General features: G+C 47.5%; 2 protein-coding genes across 8 annotated transcripts in view; one reads left to right on the forward strand and one right to left on the reverse strand.

The window, feature by feature from the left end:
* USP39 (ubiquitin specific peptidase 39) overlaps positions 1-20802 on the forward strand; it is a 59257-nt gene that overhangs the window by 376 nt on the left and 38079 nt on the right. For 3 of the 7 annotated variants that reach the window (XM_032178411.2, XM_032178410.2, XM_032178413.2), the window contains exons 1-4: positions 13162-13461; positions 16189-16258; positions 18485-18579; positions 20663-20799. In XM_032178411.2, coding sequence (XP_032034302.1) covers positions 13200-13461; positions 16189-16258; positions 18485-18579; positions 20663-20799 — 564 coding nt within the window. In that variant the 5' untranslated portion in view covers positions 13162-13199. Of the gene's footprint in view, positions 1-9078; positions 9312-11806; positions 11942-13161; positions 13462-16188; positions 16259-18484; positions 18580-20642; positions 20800-20802 lie in introns of those variants that run through there. The other 4 variants (XM_032178414.2, XM_058428319.1, XM_032178415.2 and 1 more) reach the window with 4 other exon arrangements.
* On the reverse strand, positions 5264-9001 carry CUNH2orf68 (chromosome unknown C2orf68 homolog). The gene is made up of 4 exons (XM_032178428.2): positions 8829-9001; positions 8626-8744; positions 6407-6558; positions 5264-6038 (listed from the first exon to the last, which is right to left on the reverse strand). Exons 1-4 carry the CDS (start codon positions 8933-8935, stop codon positions 5916-5918), a joined length of 501 nt encoding a protein of 166 aa, XP_032034319.1. The 5' UTR covers positions 8936-9001; the 3' UTR covers positions 5264-5915.

Below are 20802 nucleotides of genomic sequence, written 5' to 3' on the forward strand. Positions count from 1 at the left end.
AGACGTGTTTCCCGACTGATCAACACTTATTTGAAATAAGGCGGCAGAGACCAGAGGACATCCATTCTAAATAGACACATGTAGGTGTCAGTGTAGAGTAGGTAAGGATTAACATGGCCAGCGTTGGTAAGCAAAGAGGGGAAGATGAGAGACCCGGAGGAATCTGGGAAAAGGAAACAGGATAGTGTGGGAAAAATTACTGACCAGCTTCACCAAAAACTTACAGGCTATGAGTGCATTCTTGGATGTTTCTTTTTTTTTCTTTTTTTTTTTTTTTTTTGAGACGGAGTCTCGCTCTGTCGCCCAGGCTGGAGTGCAGTGGCGCGATCTCGGCTCACTGCAAGCTCCGCCTCCCGGGTTCACGCCATTCTCCTGCCTCAGCCTCCCGAGTAGCTGGGAACTACAGGCGCCCGCCACCACACCCAGCTAATTTTTTTGTATTTTTAGTAGAGACGGGGTTTCACCGTGTTAGCCAGGATGGTCTCCATCTCCTGACCTCGTGATCCGCCCGCCTCGGCCTCCCAAAGTGCTGGGATTACAGGCGTGGGCCACTGTGCCCTGCCCGGATGTTTCTTAAATTATTGCAAGGGTGGAAATACTTTCACATATCAGAAGTGTGCCTGGCATTCTGTCTCGAAGGCGGTCCTAGCATCTGTTGGAGCCCTTGTGAGATGACAGATCATCACCTGAATGGTGCACAGGCGCAGGCTGCCCGGTGTGGGGAGCTGAAGTTTGGCAACACTGGTGAGGCAAAGGCTATGTGCAACAACAGGGTCCTGTGCTTTAAAGAAGTAGAGCAGAATAAACTGCACAATGACTTGAAGAGGGAGAAACCTTCTTGGACCCAGTGGAAAGTAGAAATGGAAGCAGAAAACCTGTTGGACAGCCCTTTTTCTTTTGAGACGGAGTTTCACTTGTTGCCCAGGCTGGAATGCAATGGCGCAATCTCGGCTCACTGCTACCTCTGCCTCCTGGGTTCAAGTGATTCTTGTGCCTCAGCCTCCCGAGTAGCTGGGATTACAGGTGCCTGCCACCATGCCCGGCTAATTTTTTTGTATTTTTAGTAGAAACGGGGTTTCACCATGTTGGTCAGGCTGGTCTTGAACTCCTGACCTCAGGTGATCCGCTCGCCTTGGCCTCTCAAAGTGCTGGGATTACAGATGTGAACCACTGCGCCCAGCGGGAGAGCCCTGTCCTTAATCACATTAGGACAAGTAGTTAAAACAGGGCCAAGAAGTATGGCTGTGTAGTGATCATTGTACAGGCACACCTGGCTGAATAAACCAGTGGGGGATAAAATCCAGCCCACCTGCCGCTGGCTAAGCTTTGTGCCTCAGGACAAGGGTGTGCTTCCTTGCTAATTGACAGGAACCATCTTCCTGCCCAACTGCATTCCCATTGAGTAGGCACCTTATCTGCCCAATGGGGCTGTGAACCCTAATTGGAAGCTTTGCAATTCTTAACACTATCTTCTTGAGCTGGGTTTGAGTCCCTATCCAATCAAGATGAAGGCCTGAGAGGACTACTCAAGTTCTAACATGATGTGGGGGCAAGGCATAGTAGTCCAGATCCGGGACATGAGGCAGCTTTTGGCTTAGTATGACAATCTAATAGTTCCTAAAATAGAATTATCCCAGGATAGAGCTCCGTATGACAGAAGGGCTCTTCATAGGTAGTTGGTAGGGGGAATTGTGTATCATGTAAGAAGTAGGACCAGATGTCTTTAAAAAGGCCTTCCAACTCTAATGCTACATGAGTCTGCCTAGTTGTTATGTTCCAACAGGGACAGCTCTTAAAATAGTGTGGCAAAGCAAGAGATGAGATTTCCAGTGCTGACTCGGTGGTGGAATGACTTTAGGGCAGGTATTTAACCTCCACTTCCCCAAGTACACAAGTTATTTCACAACTCTTGGCAAAAACAGTGCTGTAAAAATAGTAAGTTTATTTGTTAAAAAAAATACTGTATTTGAAAAGTACCTTCCTTCTGGGATTTTCAAATAATTTGCACACTACATTTTATTCATCTACACATTGGAAATGAGTAAACTGGTGAACATATAGCTTTTTATACATTTAACACAACCAGTACAAATTCTCCTGCCTCTGAGAAGGCAGAGAAGCTCTTTACTCAGAAGGTCTTCAATTCTAGCATTATTCCAACTCCTAGGGAAATTTCGGGTGGGTGCCTATGGCTGTATGACCATCTGCTTCCTCAGGGACAGGACAGGAATTCAGCAAGGGAGCTTAAAAGCTTTTTAAGTAATTGTCAACATTCCATGGTGACTCTCCCCAAAAATCTAGTGGTAGGAAAGTAATCTGTACTTGTGCCTCTTTCTGCACACAAAGCCCTCATTTAAATTTGTGAGCCTGGCCGGGCGCGGTGGCTCACACTTGTAATCCCAGCACTTTGGGAGGCCGAGGCGGGCGGATCACGAGGTCAGGAGATCGAGACCACTGTGAAACCCTGTCTCTACTAAAAATACAAAAAAATTAGCCGGGCGTGGTGGCGGGCGCCTGTAGTCCCAGCTACTCGGAGAGGCTGAGGCAGGAGAATGGCGTGAACCCGGGAGGTGGAGTTTGCAGTGAGCCGAGATCGCGCCACTGCACTCCAGCCTGGGAGACAGAGCGAGACTCCGTCTCAAAAAAAAAAAAAAAAAAAAATTTGTGAGCCTGCTTGGGATCCATTACCTAGCCATTCAGAGATCCTGTCAAATGCACAGCAGATTGGATACTCACCATCCCAAAGGGGTTCCTCCCACCTGGATGGGGCCAATCTCTAGCTGACAGTGCCCCTCAGAGTGCACCATGGAGATGGAATGTCCCTTCCAGAGAGACTTTTACACAGAGAAAAGCATTTGTTGGCTGGGCTCCAACTCTCATTTGGTACAAAAAGCTTTACATTCTTTTCCCTTCTTACATTACATTCTTCAAAGACTTCCGTGCTTGCCAGCTGGATAACAACTCAAGCTCTAGTGTTTACTCTTGCACAGCCCCAAACCCTTGCAAACTCAGCTTCATTCTATCAGTGACATCACCCATTGTGGCCGAGGAACCACAAAACCTTAAAATACAGGCTTAAATTCAGTGAGCGAAGAACATTGCATATTGAATGGGCATGAGATATGCCTATCAGATTGTGTGTGTGCGCGCGTTTTGTTTTTAAAGACAGCCAATTACATCATATCTAGTCAAATGAGCGGATTCTAAAGTAGCCTGCTGGGAAGTTCCACTTAGTCTAATGCTGTTGCCACTGTACACCACAGCACCGGACAGTGTTCTTTGGGACATCTGTGGGAAATGCTCTGGAACATGCTCCTTGATAGAAAACACTAATTTTTGAAAGAAGCAGATGTCTGGAGGCAGGTCTGGTGAATAAATTGGATAGTACGGCCTTGGACCCCAGCTGAGGGGTGGCAGTAAGCAATGAGGATGGGCTATAAAGCTGTTAACTGGCTAAGGGCCATCTTGGGCAGGCATTTCAGACATACCTGTAGAAAGGGCAGTAGCATCTCCGATAGGCCAGCTCTGAAGGAAGCTTAATGCTTAATACAGTCACACTGCATAAATTAGCTTAGAATGCTCTCTTGGGTAGAAAATATTAATAGTGTACATGCACTTGAAAAGCAAAATTCCTCAAGAAAAAAAGTTTGATAGCAAGGAGTTTCCATCAGTCCCGGTCTTTGTGAGGATTACCACAACAAACACTTAAAAGGATACAACAGGTACTTATTAAATGCTGCCTTTTTACCTCTTCCTTTTTTTTTTTTTTTTTTTTTTTGAGATGGAGTCTCGCTCTGCTGCCCAGCCTGAAGTGCAGTGGCGTGATCTCAGCTCACTGCAACCTCTGCCTTCCAGGTTCAGGCGATTCTCTTGCCTCGGCCTCCCGAGTAGCTGGGATGGACTACAGGCGCATGTCACCACGCCCGACTAATTTTTTGTATTTTTAGTAGAGACAGGGTTTCTCTGTGTTAGCCAGGACGGTCTGCATCTCCTGATTTCATGATCCGCCCGCCTCAGCCTCCCTACCTCTTCCTTTACTTAATAAGAATGGGGTCTAAATTTTCAGGTGCCAAGCCCCCAAACTCCTCTTGTAGCCTTCTGAATTGTGTAATAAAACCAGGAAACAGGTGATCCAGCTGTGAGAAGACAGACCTCAGAAGTATTTCCAGACTAAAAAGTGAGACTTGCAGTGAAATCCTATGTTCCAAGTCATCAGATCAGTTTAAGGACTGGAAGACTAGAATGACTGACTGGTTCTCTGACCAGGAAGAACAGGGGTGGAGTTTGGGAGAGCCTCCTTGACGCAGGAGGCTTTGGAGGGTAGTTAACATTAGAAGTCAAAAGGCACTTCTAGCCCAGTTGCCTAAGTAGAGGACAAAGACTTTCTCCTTTCAAAAGAGAACTGAGCCCAGGATTGGTAAGTTTAAGGCACTTAACCTTGACCAGCTCTGTAGGTCTGGAGCATTCTGGTCCCTGGCCACTTTCACTACCGGGCCTTTCTCACTTATCCACCTCACTTACTGCCTCAGCATTCCTTTGGCATTGCGAGCTGTGACTTGCCACATTTTAATGACATGATTGAAATAGCTACCTTGCAGGATAGATTTTCTGGGGTATAGGGGACAAACCAACAGTGCCATCAGGTGTCTTAACACCCGGATGTGGAGAAACCCCTGGGGCAAGGGCCTATGTTTTCAGGAAATCTCAGTTCTCAAATGCTTAAAGCCACATTTCAAGGCACTGAGGTTAGGCTGATGTGCTGGAAAACAAGTGCCTTGGAACTTCCGTACTGGAGGGGGAGAATGTCTTGTGGAATTCAGACGTAAGCCTAACCCTGCATTAGAAAAAATGTTCATCGGTTTAGAGCAGTGGTATTCCTGGGGATCTTTATGCTAAGGATCTGAGTTACATACTCCTGGGAGGTAGGACAGAAGGCCTCATTTCATTCCCTCTGGCGTGCTGTCAATCAGGCAATTATTGCTAATATTGACTTTACTTGTAGGTATGTTCAGAACTGTTAAGTCACAACTGGAAAGTAAGTTCCCACTTGTTTTATAATTCCCTTTTAGTCTGAGCAGAGGATAGTCTGTTCACGGCTGGGAATGAAGTTGAAAGTTGGAATTCTGTAGCCCTGGCCGAGGCAGGTTTTGCTGTAAGAAATCTTTGCAGTTTAGCACCAACATCTTCCTAGGTTTCCTGTCTAGACAGTGCAAAGCAGTGGAACATGCGAGAAACAAAAAAGCCATGGAAAGGGAGGGAGACATGCTTGCAAATAGGCCTCAAAAATGGAGGTCTCCCACTTTATTGGTATCAGAATTACTTGGAGTTTTTTAGAAGGGTAGATCCCCAGGCCCCGCTCCCACCTCCAAAGTCCTGAGCAGCTGGAGGTACACAGTCATGTTGGAGGGGGAGGAGAACTGATGGATTCTACCTGAGGCAAAAAGATGAAGGAAAGGAACAAAGAAAAAGGGCTGAAAAAAGGTCTATGAATACATGGGTGGAAATGAGCAAAAGCACAGAAGAAACATAAAATAACAAACATGGCTCATGGAGCTGAGTGGAACAGCAGCAGCCAGGCATATGACCTCGGTGAGAAAGCACCATATTGGCACGAGGCTTCATAAATTCTGGTTCTCCCTGGAGTCTCTGCTTCTAGAACACATTAGCCACACAAAATTCTCCAAAAAAAAAAAAAAAAAAAATTCCAGAATATCAGGCTGGGCAAATGGGTCAACATATAAGAAAGAATGACTGCAAGCCGGGCCAGGTGTAGTCCTGCAACACCCTATGGATGCAGCAGCTCTGGGGGGTCTCAAGATCAGACAAACTGGTCCTGGTACCCCCACACTAAATTCCCTGGGCAGAATTCTTCCAAGTGCAGTGAATCCAGCCTGGAGAGAACGCCTTCAACATGGTCAGTGTCGGCTCTGGCGCTTTGCAATCTCCTCCTGGATACGCAACTTGAGGGCTTCTCGCATGGGTGGATCCAGAGGCGTGTGTGCCGACACCTCCTCACTCACCTTTCCTGGGTCATCGCCCTACGTGGAGGAAGAGTCAGGAGGCTCAGGGCCTGGCCTCTTCCAGAAAGGTGACCTGCCCTGTCCCTAAACACTCTCACAGACCTCCATTTAGCTCAAGGCTTTTTGCCAGCACTTGTCATTTCCCAGGTATCCCCTGTAATAGTGATTCTCCACTGGGGGCTAAGAGCCCTCCCTGTTCCCCTACTTGAGAATCACTGTGAGATGGGAGTGAGTTGTGCTCAAAAGCACTGCCCGCCAGGCCTAGGCTCACATGTGGAGCAGACGCTTCCCACTGGGGGTCCTGAGGAAAACAGGGCTCAGGGTCTGACAATGGTTACTACCATGGCCCAGGACCTTCAGGCTGCAGCTGTTTCCACCAGGCGTACCTGATAGACGATAACTGATGTGACCTCTCCACTGTCTGCCTCGTATTCTAAGCAGAAGAGCTGATGGCCAGAAGGCTCCAGCTCAGAGCCTCCACTACTGCTGCTTTCACCGGACTCTTCATAGTCTGGGTTGCGTGGGTGGGCAGAGACATCTGGAAGGATGAACCACAGTAAGAAAGAAGAGGGGGGTGCTGCTGAAGGCCCTGCCCATAGAGATGCTGCAGGAAAATACACGGTTAAGAAAGCCCCAGTCTTCTTTTTTTTTGAGACGAAGTCTCACTCTGTCGCCCAGGCTGGAGTGCAGTGGTGCAATCTCGGCTCACTGCAACTTCCGCTCCCGGATTCAAGCGATTCTCCTGCCTCAGCCTCCCGAGTAGCTGGGATTACAGGCAAGTGCCACCACGTCCAGCTAATTTTTGTATTTTTAGTAGAGATGGGATTTTACCATGTTGGCCAGGCTGGTCTCGAACTCCTGACCTCAGGTGATCCGCCCACCTTGGCCTCCCAAAGCGCTGGGATTTCAGGCGTGAGCCACTGCACCCAGCTGCCCCAATCTTCTTATGGGTCCAGTGTAAGTGGGTTTTTTTTTCTTTTTTTTTTTGAGACGGAGTCTTGCTCTGTTGTCCAGGCTGGAGTGCAGTGGCTAAATCTCGGCTCACTGCAACCTCTGCCTCCCAGGTTCAAGCAATTCTCCTTCCTCAGCCTCCCAAGTAGCTGGGATTACAGCCGCCTGCCACCATACCTGGCTAATTTTTGTATTTTTAGTAGAGATGGGGTTTTGCCATGTTGTCCAGGTTAATTTCAAACTCCTGGCCTCAAGGGATCCGCCCACCTCAGCCTCCCAAACTGCTAGGATCACAGGCATGAACCACCGCGCCCGGCCCAGTGTAAGCGTTTGGTGTGCTGCCAAACAGACTTATTTACCTTTGCATCCCTGCTCTGAGGCCAGCACAGTCCTGTCACACAGTAGGTACACAATGCACATTTGTCTAGCAAAAAGTACTGGAAAGCAGAAGGGTGGATACAGCTCTGCCTGGGTTCAAATCCAGGCTCTGCCATTTACTAGCTGAGATCTTGGGCAAGTTGTTTAACCTCTCTGTGCCTGTTTCCTGACTATGAAACAGAAGCTTTCTTATGAAGTTGTATAAAGACTCAGTGAATTAATATACGTAAGATCTAAAAGTACTTTAAGTAATGCCTAACAAAGGTAGTGGCACACACCTATAATCCCAGCATTTTGGGAGGCCGATGCGGGCAGATCACCTGAGCTCAGGAGTTCGAGATCAGCCTGGACAACGTGGGGAAACCCCCCCTTTTTTTTTTTTTTTTGAGACGGAGTCTTGCTCTGTTGCCCAGGCTGGAGTGCAGTGGCGCGATCTTGGCTCACTGCATGCTCCGCCTCCCGGGTTCACGACATTCTCCTGCCTCAGCCTCCCGAGTAGCTGGGACTACAGGCGCCCACCACCACGCCCGGCTAATTTTTTGTATTTTTAGTAGAGACGGGGTTTCACCGTGTTATCCAGGATGGTCTCCATCTCCTGACCTCGTGATCCACCCGCCTCAGCCTCCCAAAGTGCTGGGATTACAGTAGTGAGCCACCGCGCCCAGCCGGGGAAACCCCTTCTCTACAAGAAATACCAAAATTAACGGGTGTGGTGGCACACGCCTGTGGTCCCAGGTACTCGGGAGGCTAAGGCTGGAGTGAGCCCAGGTCACACCATTGCACTCCAGCTTGCGCGATAGAGACCTAGTCTCAAAAATAAAATAAAAACATTTTTAAAAAAGTAATAATGTTTAACAAAAATTGAGTGTCATATGTTAACCAGTGTGATCTCTAGGTAGCAGGGAAGCTGGGGAAAGGCCATTTACTGGGTTCATTCCACAATTACGTGCTAGTCGCTCATCGCTGTGCCAGACTTTCTCTTTGCTAGGTAGCGGAGCACCTTACTAAAATACAGCACGGTGGGGCAAACCGGCAAATAAACTTCTTGCTGGCTCCCCGATACTCTGACAGCGATGCTTAACTGGGGGCTTATGAGTCATCCCAGTTCTTGGGGAGAATCATTCAGCGGAGATTTGGGAGCGTTGAGGTGGAGGTTCCGGGAACAGACGAGGTGAGCTGAACCTTAGGAGTAAGAAGTGGTTTTTCCCTACAGAGAAGGGGAGTGCGTTGCAGGAAGAGCGCGCGGGCTGGAGGCAGGCGGGGCGGGCGGCCTCACCTCGGTGTCGCGGCAGGTACACCTGCAGGTCTGGCTTGCGGGGCCGCGTCGGCGCGGGCGTGTGCCGCCTCCTCACCTTCTCCTTGGCCGCCTGCTTCACCTTCTTGTCATAGTCGTCCCTGCGGGGAGCCGAGGGGAGTCAGGGACTGTCGGGCCGGGCCAGGCCAGGCCAGGAGTGGCGGCGGCGCAGGGCGGGGCGGTACCGAGCGATCTGGTTCCGTCGGATATGGTGCACGAAGCCGTGGTTCATGTCCAGTCGCCCCCCAGGCTTGCAGCAGTGCCCCGGCCGGGGATGCGGCCCCGCCTCCATCCGGAGCCGGGGACGCAGAGTCGCCGCCGCCTCGACGGCCCCCAACAACAGCCACCCGCCCACAGAGGTCCGCACCGCCCCTCGCTCAGCTTCCGGCCCCGCATCCTGACTTCCGGTCTGGGAGGCCCCTGCCTGGCCAAGCGATGAGGCGCGCGGAGTTTTCGGGTCTGGTCGGGTCGGGTGGAGTAGGGTATGCTTGACTTCCACCCCCTCGGACAGAGGGCTTTTGGTTTTGTTTTTTTTGTTTGTTTTTTCGTAACATATTAAAGGAAACAAGGATTTCGGCTTACAGCTGATACCAGAACATTCAGAAAAATGCAAATCATCTGTTAACACAACTCGATACTTACGGCGGTGCCTTCCCGTCTTTTTTCTGGTAATGGGATGCTGTGCAATCTGTCACCATCTGCGTGACTTTGGCTGACCATGTAACCCTGCCACGCCTCAGTTTCCTCATTAGTAAATGGGAACACCTAGAGCACCTACCTCAAATAGATTGTGAGGCCTTGAAATGCTCAGGCAGGGCACACAGCGGCGCCCAGGCCGCAGGCTTCGCGAAGGCGCCGCGAAGGCTCTCCTGGCCCGGCTTGCCACCTGCTCACCTCCCCGATGGCTTAACTGTCCCCGCGGGAGGACCCAGGGTTTTTGAGGGACCTAGGGGTGTATTATTTTCTTTTTTATTTATTTTTCCTTTTTTTTTTTTTTTTGAGAAGGAGTCTCACTCTGTCGCTCAGACTGGAGTGCATTGGCGTGATCTCGGCTTACTGCAACCTCCGCCTCCCGGGTTCAAGCAATTCTCCTGCCTCAGCCTCCCTAGTAGCTGGGACTACAGGTGCGTGCCACCACGCCCGGCTAAGTTTTGTATTTTTGGTAGAGATGAGGTTTCACCACGTTGGTCAGGCTGGTCTTGAACTCCTGACCTCAGGTGATCCGCCTGCCTCGGCCTCCCAAAGTGTTGGGATTGCAGGCATGAGCCACCGTGCCCGGCCCTTTTTTTTTTTTTTTTTTTTTTCTATTTTTTCTGACCACTGGGTTCACATCACAGCGTGTAAAATTCTCAAGTCCTTTTACAAAAGTCAAAATCAGGAATTCATGATTAGGACAGGGACAAACGGCTGGATGCAGTGGCTCATGTCTGTAATTCCAAAACTTTGGGATACCGAAGTGGGAGTATCGCTGGAGGGAGGAATTTGAGACCAGCCTGGGCAACACAGTGAGACATCGTCTCTACAAGAAAAAAATACATTAAAAAAGAAAGAAAGATCCAGGTGTGGTGGCTCATGCCTGTAATCCCAGCACTTTGGGAGGGGCCCAGGCGGGCGGATCAAGAGGTCAGGAGTTCGAGACTAGCCTGGCCAAAATGGTGAAATCCCGTCTCTACTAAAAATACAAAAAATTAGCTGGGCTTGATGGCAGGCGCTTGTAATCCCAGCTACTTGGGAGGCCGAGGCAGAAGAATCGCTTGAACCCAGGAGGCGGAGGTTGCAGTCAGCCGAGATCGACCCACTGCAGTCCAACCTCCATCTCAAAAAAAAACAAAAACAAAAAACAGGGACCAATGGTGGTCCAGCCACACAATGGAATATTACTGAGCAATCCAGAGGAAGATCTGTAGCTCAACAACATGGATGGATCATAAAGTAAATATGCCCAGTGAAGGAGGCCAGGGACTCTGTATGATTCCATTTATATAAAACTGTAGGAAGTGCAAACTAATCTATAGTGACCGAGAGATCAGTTGATTTTTGTGGGGGTTCTCTGGGAGGAAGAGGATATTTTTGGGGCTGGGTAGATTCTTTAAATTTTTTTAATTTTTTTATTTTTTTGAGGCAGGATCTCACTGTCGCATAGGTTGGATTGTAGTGGTGCAATCACTGCTCACTGCAGCCTCCACCTCTCAGGCCCAAACGATCCTCCTGCCTCAGCCTCCTGAATAGCATGCCACCATGCCCAGCTAATTTTAAAATTTTTTTGTGGAGACAGGGTCTCTCTATGTTGCCAAGGCTAGTCTTGAACTCCTGACCTCAAGTGATCCTCCTGCCTCAGGCCTCCCAAAGTGCTGGGATTATAGGTGTGAGCCATCGTACTGGGCCCAGATCCCTTCTCTTGATTGTGGTGATGGCTTCATGGGTGTATATGTTACAGGAAAGGGATCCATATTCAGACCCCAAAGGAGGGTTCTTGGACCTTGTGCAAGAAAGAATTCAGGGTGAGTCCGCAGTGCAAAGTAAAAGCAAGTTTATTAAGAAAGTAAAGTAGCAAGGTGTGGTGGCTTATGCCTGTAATCCCTGCACTTTGGAAGGGGAGGTAGGGGGATCACTTGAGGTCAGCAGTTCCATACCAGCCTGGCCAACGTGGTGAAACTCTGTGCCTACTAAAAATACAAAAATTAGCCGGGCGTGGTGGCAGGTGCATGTAATCCCAGCTACTCAGGAGTCTGAGGCAGGATAATCACTTGAACCCAGGAGGCAGAGGTTGCAGTGAGCCGAGATCTCACCACTGCACTCCAACCTGGGTGACAGAGTGAGACTCTGTCTCAAAAAAAATAAAAAATAAAAAATAAAGTAGTGAAAGTACAGCTACTCCATAGACAGAATAGGGTGTTCCTGAAAGTAAAAGGAGGAACGCATGCACCATGGCTACAAATGCTTGTTTATATATAGGATAAAAAGATCATGGGGAGATGTGCTCTGCTACAAGGGTTTGTGATAAAGGATTAATTTTATTAATTACTATATTTTGCAAGAAGACATATTATTATCTTTAAAGCAAAATTAGGAATGCCTTTATTCTCCAGATATTGGGATATTAGGACACTCCCGAGTCTGGATCTGTTTAGTAAACATTATCTCTCTGTTCCCTTAACCGTAGACATCTCTAGGCTAGGAATACCTAACTTCCTGGGAATGCAGCCTGGCAAGTCCCAGCCTCATTTTCCTAACCCTCACTCAAGATGGAGTTGGTCTGGTTCGAACGCCTCTGACATATACCTCAAGTCAGAATTCAGTAAGTTGCACACGGTGTGGTGTGGTATGGTATGGTATGATATGAGGGAGTTTCACGTGTGGTGTGGTGTGTGGCGTGGTGTGGTGTGGTGTGGGTATGATGGAGTTTCACTCTGGTTGCCCAGGCTGGAGTGCAATGGGGCGATCTCGGCTCACTGCAACCTCCGCCTCCGGGGTTCAAGCGATTCTCCTGCCTCAGCCTCCTAAGTAGCTGGGATAACAGGCTCATGCCAACACGCCCGGCTAATTTTTGTATTTTTAGTAGAGACGGGGTTTCACCATGTTGGCCAGGCTGGTCTCCAGTCCTGACCTCAGGTGATCCGCCCGCCTCGGCCTTCCAAAGTGCTGGTATTACAGGCATGAGCCACAGCGCCTGGCCTAAATTGCACACTTTAAACATGTAGTTTCTTGTATGTCAATTATACCTCAATGGAACGGTTCAAACAAGCAAACAAGTTCGAGGCAGGTCCTGAGGTTAGAGCTTTATTAGCTTCATGGTAAATCCGCCCCTACCGGGCATTTGCGTTTTCATGGTACCAAGAACCTTCTAAAAGTAGAATTAGGGCCGTCAAGGGGATGATTTGGGAATATCGCCTAGTTTTCCTGCGCAGGATTGTCAGCCTCCAAGCCGCGGAGACTGTGTGATACGACCTCACGATGGTGGTTTTGAGGCACAAATCTGGGGCCGAATGACAGCTTCTTTTTTTTTTTGAGACGGAGTTTCGCTTTTGTTGCCCAGGCTGGAGTGCAATGGCGCGATCTCGGCTCACCGCAACCTCCGCCTCCTGGGTTCAAGCGATTCTCCTTCCTTAGCCTCCCGAGTAGCTGAGATTACAGGCATGCGCCATAATGCCGGGCTAATTTTGTATTTTTAGTAGAGACGGGGTTTCTCCATGTTGGTCAGGTTGGTCTCGAACTCCCGACCTCAGGTGATCCACCCGCCTCGGCCTCCTAAAGTGTTGGGATTACAGGCGTGAGCCACCGCGCCCGGCCTGACGGCTTTTATCCAGAAAACTGTCGCCAGTAAAGGTTCCCGTCTCAGTAAACTGTAAACGACAGTAGGCTCACAGAAGGTTCTCAGGGGAGAGGAAGCCACTGCAGGAATAGCACCGCCCACAAATTTTCTGCAGCGTGATTTGTCCCCAGTGGCGACTCGTAGAGAGTTCGGGGCTCGCTACCAGCCCCTCTCCTGATTGGCCGTGTGCCGCGCGCTCGAGCGTGCTTGGCGCCTGCGTTGGACGACTCGGCTGGTAGTGGAGATGTCTGGCCGGTCTAAGCGGGAGTCTCGCGGTTCCACCCGCGGGAAGCGAGAGTCCGAGTCGCGGGGCAGCTCCGGTCGCGTCAAGCGGGAGCGAGAGCGGGAGCCTGAGGCGGCGAGCTCCCGGGGCAGCCCTGTGCGCGTGAAGCGGGAGGTGGAGCCGGCGAGCGTGCGCGAGGCCCAGGCTTCTGTTGTCCCGTTTGTGCGGGTGAAGCGGGAGCGCGAGGTCGATGAGGACTCGGAGCCTGAGCGGGAGGTGCGAGGTGCGTGGGGCCGGGCCGGGCTAGGCGCGAGAGCCTCTTTTTTTCGCGTCCTTTTTTCTTGTCTCTAATCTTTCGCCAGGTCCCTGCGCCGGAGTTGGGGCAGGGGTGGGGTTGGGGTGAAGAAGAGGGATCCAGACTCGACGGTTCTGCTGTTCGACTTGTTCTGATGAAGACAGTAGCCTTCTCAATAATCGTATAGTATTTCTTTTTCTTTTTTTTTTTTGAGATGGAGTCTCATTCTGTTAGCCAGGATGGAGTGCAGTGGCACGATCTCGGCTCACTGCAACCTCTGCCTCCCGGGTTCAAACGATTCTCCTACCTCCGCCTCCCAAGTAGCTGGGATTACAGGCGCCCGCCACCACGCCCGGCTAATTTTTTGTGTTTTTAGTAGAGAAGGGGGTTTCACCGTGTTAGCCAGGATGGTCTCGATCTTCTGACCTCGTGATCCGCCCGCCTCGGCCTTCCAAAGTGCTGGGATTACAGGCGTGAACCACCGTGCCCGGCCAACCGTATGGTATTTCTAACTCCAACAATCGTAACAACAGCAGCTTCCCTTTATCGAATGCCTGATGTGGGGGCTCAGTGCTGATTTTACAAGTGTTACTTCCTTCAATTTTAGAAATTTTTTTTTGCGTTTTAAGATAGAGGCAAGTCTCGCTATGTTGCCTAGGCCGGTCTCGAACTCCTGGGCTCAAGTGTTCCACTCGCCTTGGCCTCCTAAAGTGCTGGGATTACAGGCGTGAGCCACCGTGCACGACTTTCCTTCAGTTTTTACATCTAAGGTCTTGTAATTAAGATATTCAGAATGCTTGAGCAATAGGCACCTGCACTAAAGTATGGATTATGTAGCACCTTTTAAGCTGAATAAAGTCTAGAGACAGTTCTCCATTAGTCTCTTGAATTTGTGCACGTACTGCGACCATTGCCTGACTGCCTTTGCTCCTGGACTCTCGTTAAGGATTTTCGTGTAGTGAGCAGCCTTGGAAGATAGGAATGGTGTCTCCCTACAAAACGAGGAGACAAGGGCACAATCCGTTATAAAAGATTTGGGGCAGGGTGTGGTGGCTCACACCTGTAATCTCAGCTACTCTATAGGATGAGGTAGAGTTCAAGACTAGGATGGGCAACAGAGCGAGACTCGTTTGAAAAAATGGTTAATGGTTCAGATTCTCTAAGCTCAGGGTTCCTCTCCTGTAAGGCAGCTCACTGTGTGCATGGGTTCTCTTCACTTTGCCTTGTGGGAATTCACTTGGACAACTGACACCAATGCTATATTCTGGCTACTGTCATTGTTCTAATAAACTGTCCTTTATTTCAGGCCAGGTAGTCACATGCTTTCCATCAGCATTCATAAAACTGTGACAGGCTAACTTGTTAGCTTGCAAGTAGGGTAAGATCTGAGACCCACTCAAGTTTTTGACAAGTGGTAGATTTATAGATACACATGTACGTTCTTCTTTTTTTTTTTTTTTTTTTTTGAGACAGTTTCACTCTCGTCCAGGCTGGAGTGCAATGGCACGATCTCAGCTCACTGCAACCTCCGCCTCCCGGGTTCAAGCGATTCTCCTGTCTCAGCCTCCCAAGTAGCTGGGATTACAGGCACATGCCACCATGCCCGGCTAATTTTTGTATTTTTAGTAGAGATGGGGTTTTGTTATATTGGTCAGGCTGGCCTCGAACTCCTGACCTCAGGTGAGCCGGCTGCCTCTGCCTCCCAGAGTGCTAGGATTACAGGCATGAGCCACTCACCCAGCCACTCTTTAAACTATGTAGTACATTTGTGGCCGGGCGCAGTGGCTCACGCCTGTAATCCCAGCACTTTGGGCCGGGCCGAGGAGGGTGGATCGCAAGGTCAGGAGTTCGAGACCAGCCTGGCCAACATGGTGAAACCCCGTCTCCTAAAAGTATGAAAATTAGCTGGGTGTGGTGGCGTGCGCCTGTAGTCCCAGCTACTCGGGAGGCTGAGGCAGGAGAATTGCTTGAATCCAGGAGGCGGAGGTTGCCGTGAGCTGAGATCGCGCTATTGCACTCCAGCCTGGGGGACAGAGCGAGACTCCATCTCAAAACAAAACAAAACAAAACAAGAAAAACCAAACACACAACTATATAGTACATTTGTATTACAATTAGTTTATTTTAGTGCTTTTGACATATTTCATATTTTTCGTGCTTTATGGGATTTCTTTATGTAAAATGCAAACAAATCTTCTGTTGATTTTATGTATACCAAATATATTCTCCCAGTTTGTGGCTTGTTCTATTAGTGGACTTTTTTCTTTTCTTTTTTTTTTTTTTGAGACGGAGTTTTGCTCTTGTTGCCCAGGCTGGAGTGCAGTGGTGCGATCTCTGCTCACTGCAACCTCCTTCTCCCAGGTTCAAGCGATTATCCTGCCTCAACTTCCTGAGTAGCTGGGATTACAGGTGCCCACCACCATGCCTGGCTAATTTTTGTATTTTTAGTAGAGACGGGGTTTCACCATGGTTGGCCAGGCTGGTCTTGAACTCCTGACCTCAGGTGATCCACCCATCTCGGCTTCCCAAAGTGCTGGGATTATGGGCGTGAGCTACCGCACCCGGCTAGTGGACTTTTTTTCGATATTGTTGCCACCCAAACAATAGGAACTCATCTTGATTAGTTTTTCCCATTTCTGTTTCTTTTTTTGTTCTGTTAGTTGGCCCTGAGTATAGATTTCCCATTTTCAAAGCCTGTAATGATTTTCCCTTCAGCAAAGAATGGCCGAGTGGATTCTGAGGACCGGAGGAGCCGCCACTGCCCATACCTGGATACCATTAACAGGTCAGTAGGACAGAGATGCTGAGGATAGCATAAGAACAATGGAATCTATGCAGAAAGTTTTTGGACTGTACATTGAACAACACATTGACAAACTTTACTTTTTTTAAACCTGTCTAGAGAGTTGTGCTTCTTGCCATGTTACTCTTTATTCTTTGATTTAAAGTGTCAGAACACATGTTGTTAAAGAGCTTTTAGCTTATTTTGCATTTGTATGTTGGGATAACAGGATGCATAGTATCCTATAACAGTAGCACAGTGAAATATTTATGGAGTATCTAGTATGTGCTGGATACTATTTTGGGTGCCGGGATTCAGCAGAAAAAAACACAGAAATTTGTTTGAAAGCTGAGGTAGTTTACCTCATCATAGCATTCTTTTCTCTGATTCCCAGCGGCACGTAAAATGTTTTTCAACCTATATTGTAGGGGAATGTTCTACAATAATATAATTACTCTTGTAAGAGCTGGGTGTGGTGGCCCACGCCTGTACTCAGCCCTTTGGCAGGCCAAGGTAGGAGGATCACTTGAGGCCAGAAATTTGAGACCAGCCTGGTCAACATAATGAGACCCATCTTTTTTTTTTTTGTTTGTTTGAGATGGAGTTTCACTTTTGTCCCCCAGGCTGGAGTGCAATGGCGCGATCTTGGCTCACTGCAACCTTCGCCTTCCAGGTTCAAGCGATTCTCCTGCCTCAGCTTCCTGAGTAGCGGGATTACAGGTGCCCACCACCATGCCCAGCTAATTTTTGTATTTTTTTTAGAAGAGACGGGGTTTCATCATGTTGGCCAGGCTGGCCTCGATCTCCTGAACTCAGGAGATCCACCTGCCTTGGCCTCCCAAAGTGCTGGGATCACAGGCATGAGCCACCGTGCCCAGCCAACGAGACCCATCTTTTAAAAAAACTTAAAAAAAAAAAGTTATGGCCAGGTGCTCTGGCTCATGCCGGTAATCCCAGCACTTTGGGAGGCTGAGGCAGGCAGACTGCTTGAGCGCAGGAGTTTGAGCATCCTGGGCAGCATGGCAAAACTTCAGCTCTACAAAAAATAAAAAAATTAGCCAGGTGTGGTGGTGTACTCCTATAGTCCCAGCTTCTTGAGGGGAGCTGAAGCAGGAGGATTGCTTGAACCTAGGAGGTTGAGGCTGCAGTGAGCTGAGATTGCGCCACTGTACTCCAGCCTGGATGACAAAGTGAGACCCTATCTCAAAAAAAAAAAAAAAAAAAAAAAACCAAAAAAGTTATAAGGGCTGTTCATTATGGTAGGCATGAGCCACCTGTGGCTTCAGTGGCTCCTGCAGTTGAAGAACTGAATTTTAAATTTTATTTAATTGAATTACAATCAGCCTCAGTATCAGGATATGGAACCTGAAGATGCAAAGGGCCAGCTGTAAGGGGCTTGAACATTTTGGATTTTGGTATCTGAAGGGGTCCTAGAACCAGTGTCCTGTGGCTACTGAGGGACAACTGTATTTTAAATTTAGTTGTCAATAGCCACTTTGTCTAGTGGCCTCTAAATAAATTAGATAGCATAGCTCTTTGGGATTATTATCAGTTAATTAAGAGTTACTATTTGAGAATAAATCTCTTTGTGGATTCAGTGGAGGTAAGTTTTTTGTTCCTTACTGCCTAGTACTCACTTTGCACTTGAATAAATAGGTCTGTTTGTAGGTATTCTGAAATTCTTCAGGCTTTCCATTTGTTTTTATGGATAAAAATACATTTTTATTTTGTAATTAATTATTACTAGTATTTGTTTTTAAGAGAGGATCCCACTCTGTATCCCATTCTGGAGTGCAGTGGTGGATCAGAGCTCACTAGCCACAAGCTCCTGGGCTTAAGTGATAAGTTTTTCTTCTATGCAAGGATTTATTCACCCTTTTTATGTCCTCTCCACCTCCAGAATACTGTTGGGGTACTGTTACTTTAGTCTAACTTGTAGCTTTCCCTCTAGAGAAAGTGACTGCAATGGAAAGTCCTGAACTGGTTACAAACACTAATGAGAAAGAGGCTCGTGGGTATTATGTGTCTGGTGGAGACACCTCAACAGTGCTTTGGAGCATGGCGGGTGGAGGTGAGGAATAATCAGTGTCCCCCATGATGTATATATGGTTGTGAACTGTTTTCTGAAGGATGTTGTGTGGTATCATGGGTCACAGAGCCAACACTGCTTCATTTAAGTGCCTTCCTACATGTCCATCCTATTTATTTTTTTCTGTTTTGTTTCCTTAGGAGTGTGCTGGACTTTGACTTTGAGAAACTATGTTCTATCTCCCTCTCACACATCAATGCTTATGCCTGTCTGGTGTGTGGCAAGTACTTTCAAGGTAAATAAGTTGTTAGAGCTTACTGCAGATCTGCTGCAGAGGGACTGTTTTTTTTTTTTTTTTTTTTTTTTTTTTTTAAAGAAAGTAAGCTGTTCTCAGGAATCATATCTAATAATTTCTATTTGTTCCCAGGAAATTGAAATATTCTTAGAAAACCAATAAGAGGTTCTCTGACTGGTCATAGCCTGGATATATCTGAAAGGGAGAAAGAGCTAGTCATATGAAAGACTGTAATCTCAAAGACTCTGGGTTCTCGAATCTCTAATATATGTATTTTTTTTTATTTTTACTTTTTAAAAATTGTTTTGAGATAGAGTCCTGCTTTGTTGCCCAGGTTGGCTCACTGCAACCTCTGCCTCCTAGGTTCAAGCAATTGTCCTGCCTCGGCCTCCAGAGTAGCTGAGATTACAGGCGCCTGCCACCATGCCTGGCTAATTTTTGTATTTTTAGTAGAAATGGGGTTTCACCATGTTGGCCAGGTTGGTCTCGAACTCCTGGCCGCAGGTAATCCACCTGTCTTGGCCTCCCAAAGTGCTGGGATTACAGGCGTGAGGCACCGCGCCCGGCCTAATTTTTTTTTTTTTTAAGAGATGGAGTCTCACTCTGTCACCCAGGCTGCAGTGCAGTGACGTGATCTTGGCTCACTGCAGCCTCTGACTCCCAAGTTCAAGCAATTCTTCTGCCTCAGCCTCCCGAGTAGCTGGGATTACAGGCATGCACCATCACACCCGGCTAATTTTAGTATTTTTTAGTAGAGACGGGGTTTCACCATATTGGCCACGCTGGTCTTGAACTCCTGACGTTAAGTGATCCACATTCCTCAGCCTCCCAAGTGCTGGGATTACAGGCATGAGCCACCGCGCATGGCCACATTTTTTTTAAAGATGGGATTGTACTCTGTTGCCCAGGCTAGTCTTGAAACTCCTGAGCTCAAGCAGTGTGCTTGCCTGTACCTCCCAAAGTGCTGGGATTATAGATGTGAGCCATTGCACCCTGCTAGCTGGCTAATTATTTTTTTGTGGAGACAAGGCCTTATTATGTTACCTAGGCTACAATTTTTTTTTTTTTGGAGTATTCTTTAGCTCAAAGGACTTTTTTTATTCCATTTTTTTCTGAAAATTTATCATTTCAACTCATTCACACCAAGCAGCTGCCATGTACATAGTATAGTGGAGGATTCAAATGAGGTAAAAACAGCTGGGCACAGTGGTTTACACATGTCATCCTAGCATTTTGGGAGGCCGAGGAGGAGGATTGTTTAAAGCCAAGAGTTCAAGACCCACCTGGCTAACATAGCAAGACCCTGTCTCAAAAAAAGAGATAAAAACTGTATTCTTTGCTCTCATAAGGAGCTTATAAGGAGTCAAGGTTGACATGTAAAACAACCAGCGAGTTTTGTTAGACCATAAAGATTACTGCTGGACTGTGGCACTGAGTAAAAATAAGTGCAATAGGAGTTGAAATGTGCAAAAATCAGTGTTAGCTGGAGTGTTTGTGTTGAGTTCATCGAAGAGTTGAGGTGGAACTTGAATTGGCAGGACATAGGAGTTTGAATGGTTAAGGGAGAGAGATTCTAGAAAGAAGTAGCAACATGAAAAAAGTTACATAGATAAAGCATTGTCCTGAATATGGGCATTTGGAAATTCAGGACTGAGTGATGATGGACTGTCATAGGATATGTATGTATTTATGTTTATGTGTATTTATGCACACACATATACATAGATATTTCTAGTTTAATGTATATAGGAAACTATATATGAATATATAGTTATATGTATTATATATAGTTATATATATAGGTTATATATATTTTATATATGTATTAAAAAAATAGTGAAATTTGTTTCCCTAATCAATGTCTTAGGCCATCTAGAGAATGAAATAACTAATGTGCTAGTCTTTCTTGCTAATTTTTTTATGAGAGAACTTCATGTGGAGGATTCATTTTATGAATGGCATAATATTTGTTTTTTTGCGGATATTAACATGTTCCGGTAGAAAATAATGAAAGGAAAAGCAAACCTGATCTGCGCGTTCTAGTATCTGCCCTTCTATTACAGCCTTTTACCCTTTCCTACAGGCCGGGGTTTGAAGTCTCACGCCTACATTCACAGTGTCCAGTTTAGCCACCATGTTTTCCTCAACCTCCACACCCTCAAGTTTTACTGCCTTCCAGACAACTATGAGATCATCGATTCCTCATTGGAGGATATCACGGTG

This window comes from Hylobates moloch, unplaced genomic scaffold, assembly GCF_009828535.3.
Source record: "Hylobates moloch isolate HMO894 unplaced genomic scaffold, HMol_V3 SCAFFOLD_15, whole genome shotgun sequence".
In the NCBI taxonomy this organism is placed as follows: Eukaryota; Metazoa; Chordata; class Mammalia; order Primates; family Hylobatidae; genus Hylobates; species Hylobates moloch.

Coding starts and splice junctions, on each gene's coding strand:
- CUNH2orf68 (XM_032178428.2), bottom strand. CDS start 8,935: ATGGAGGCGGGGCCGCATCCCCGGCCGGGGCACTGCTGCAAGCCTGGG. Junction 6,559..8,625: donor GTACCTGCCGCGACACCGAG/GTGAGGCCGCCC, acceptor TCATCCTTCCAG/ATGTCTCTGCCCACCCACGC. Junction 6,039..6,406: donor CATCAGTTATCGTCTATCAG/GTACGCCTGGTG, acceptor TCCTCCACGTAG/GGCGATGACCCAGGAAAGGT.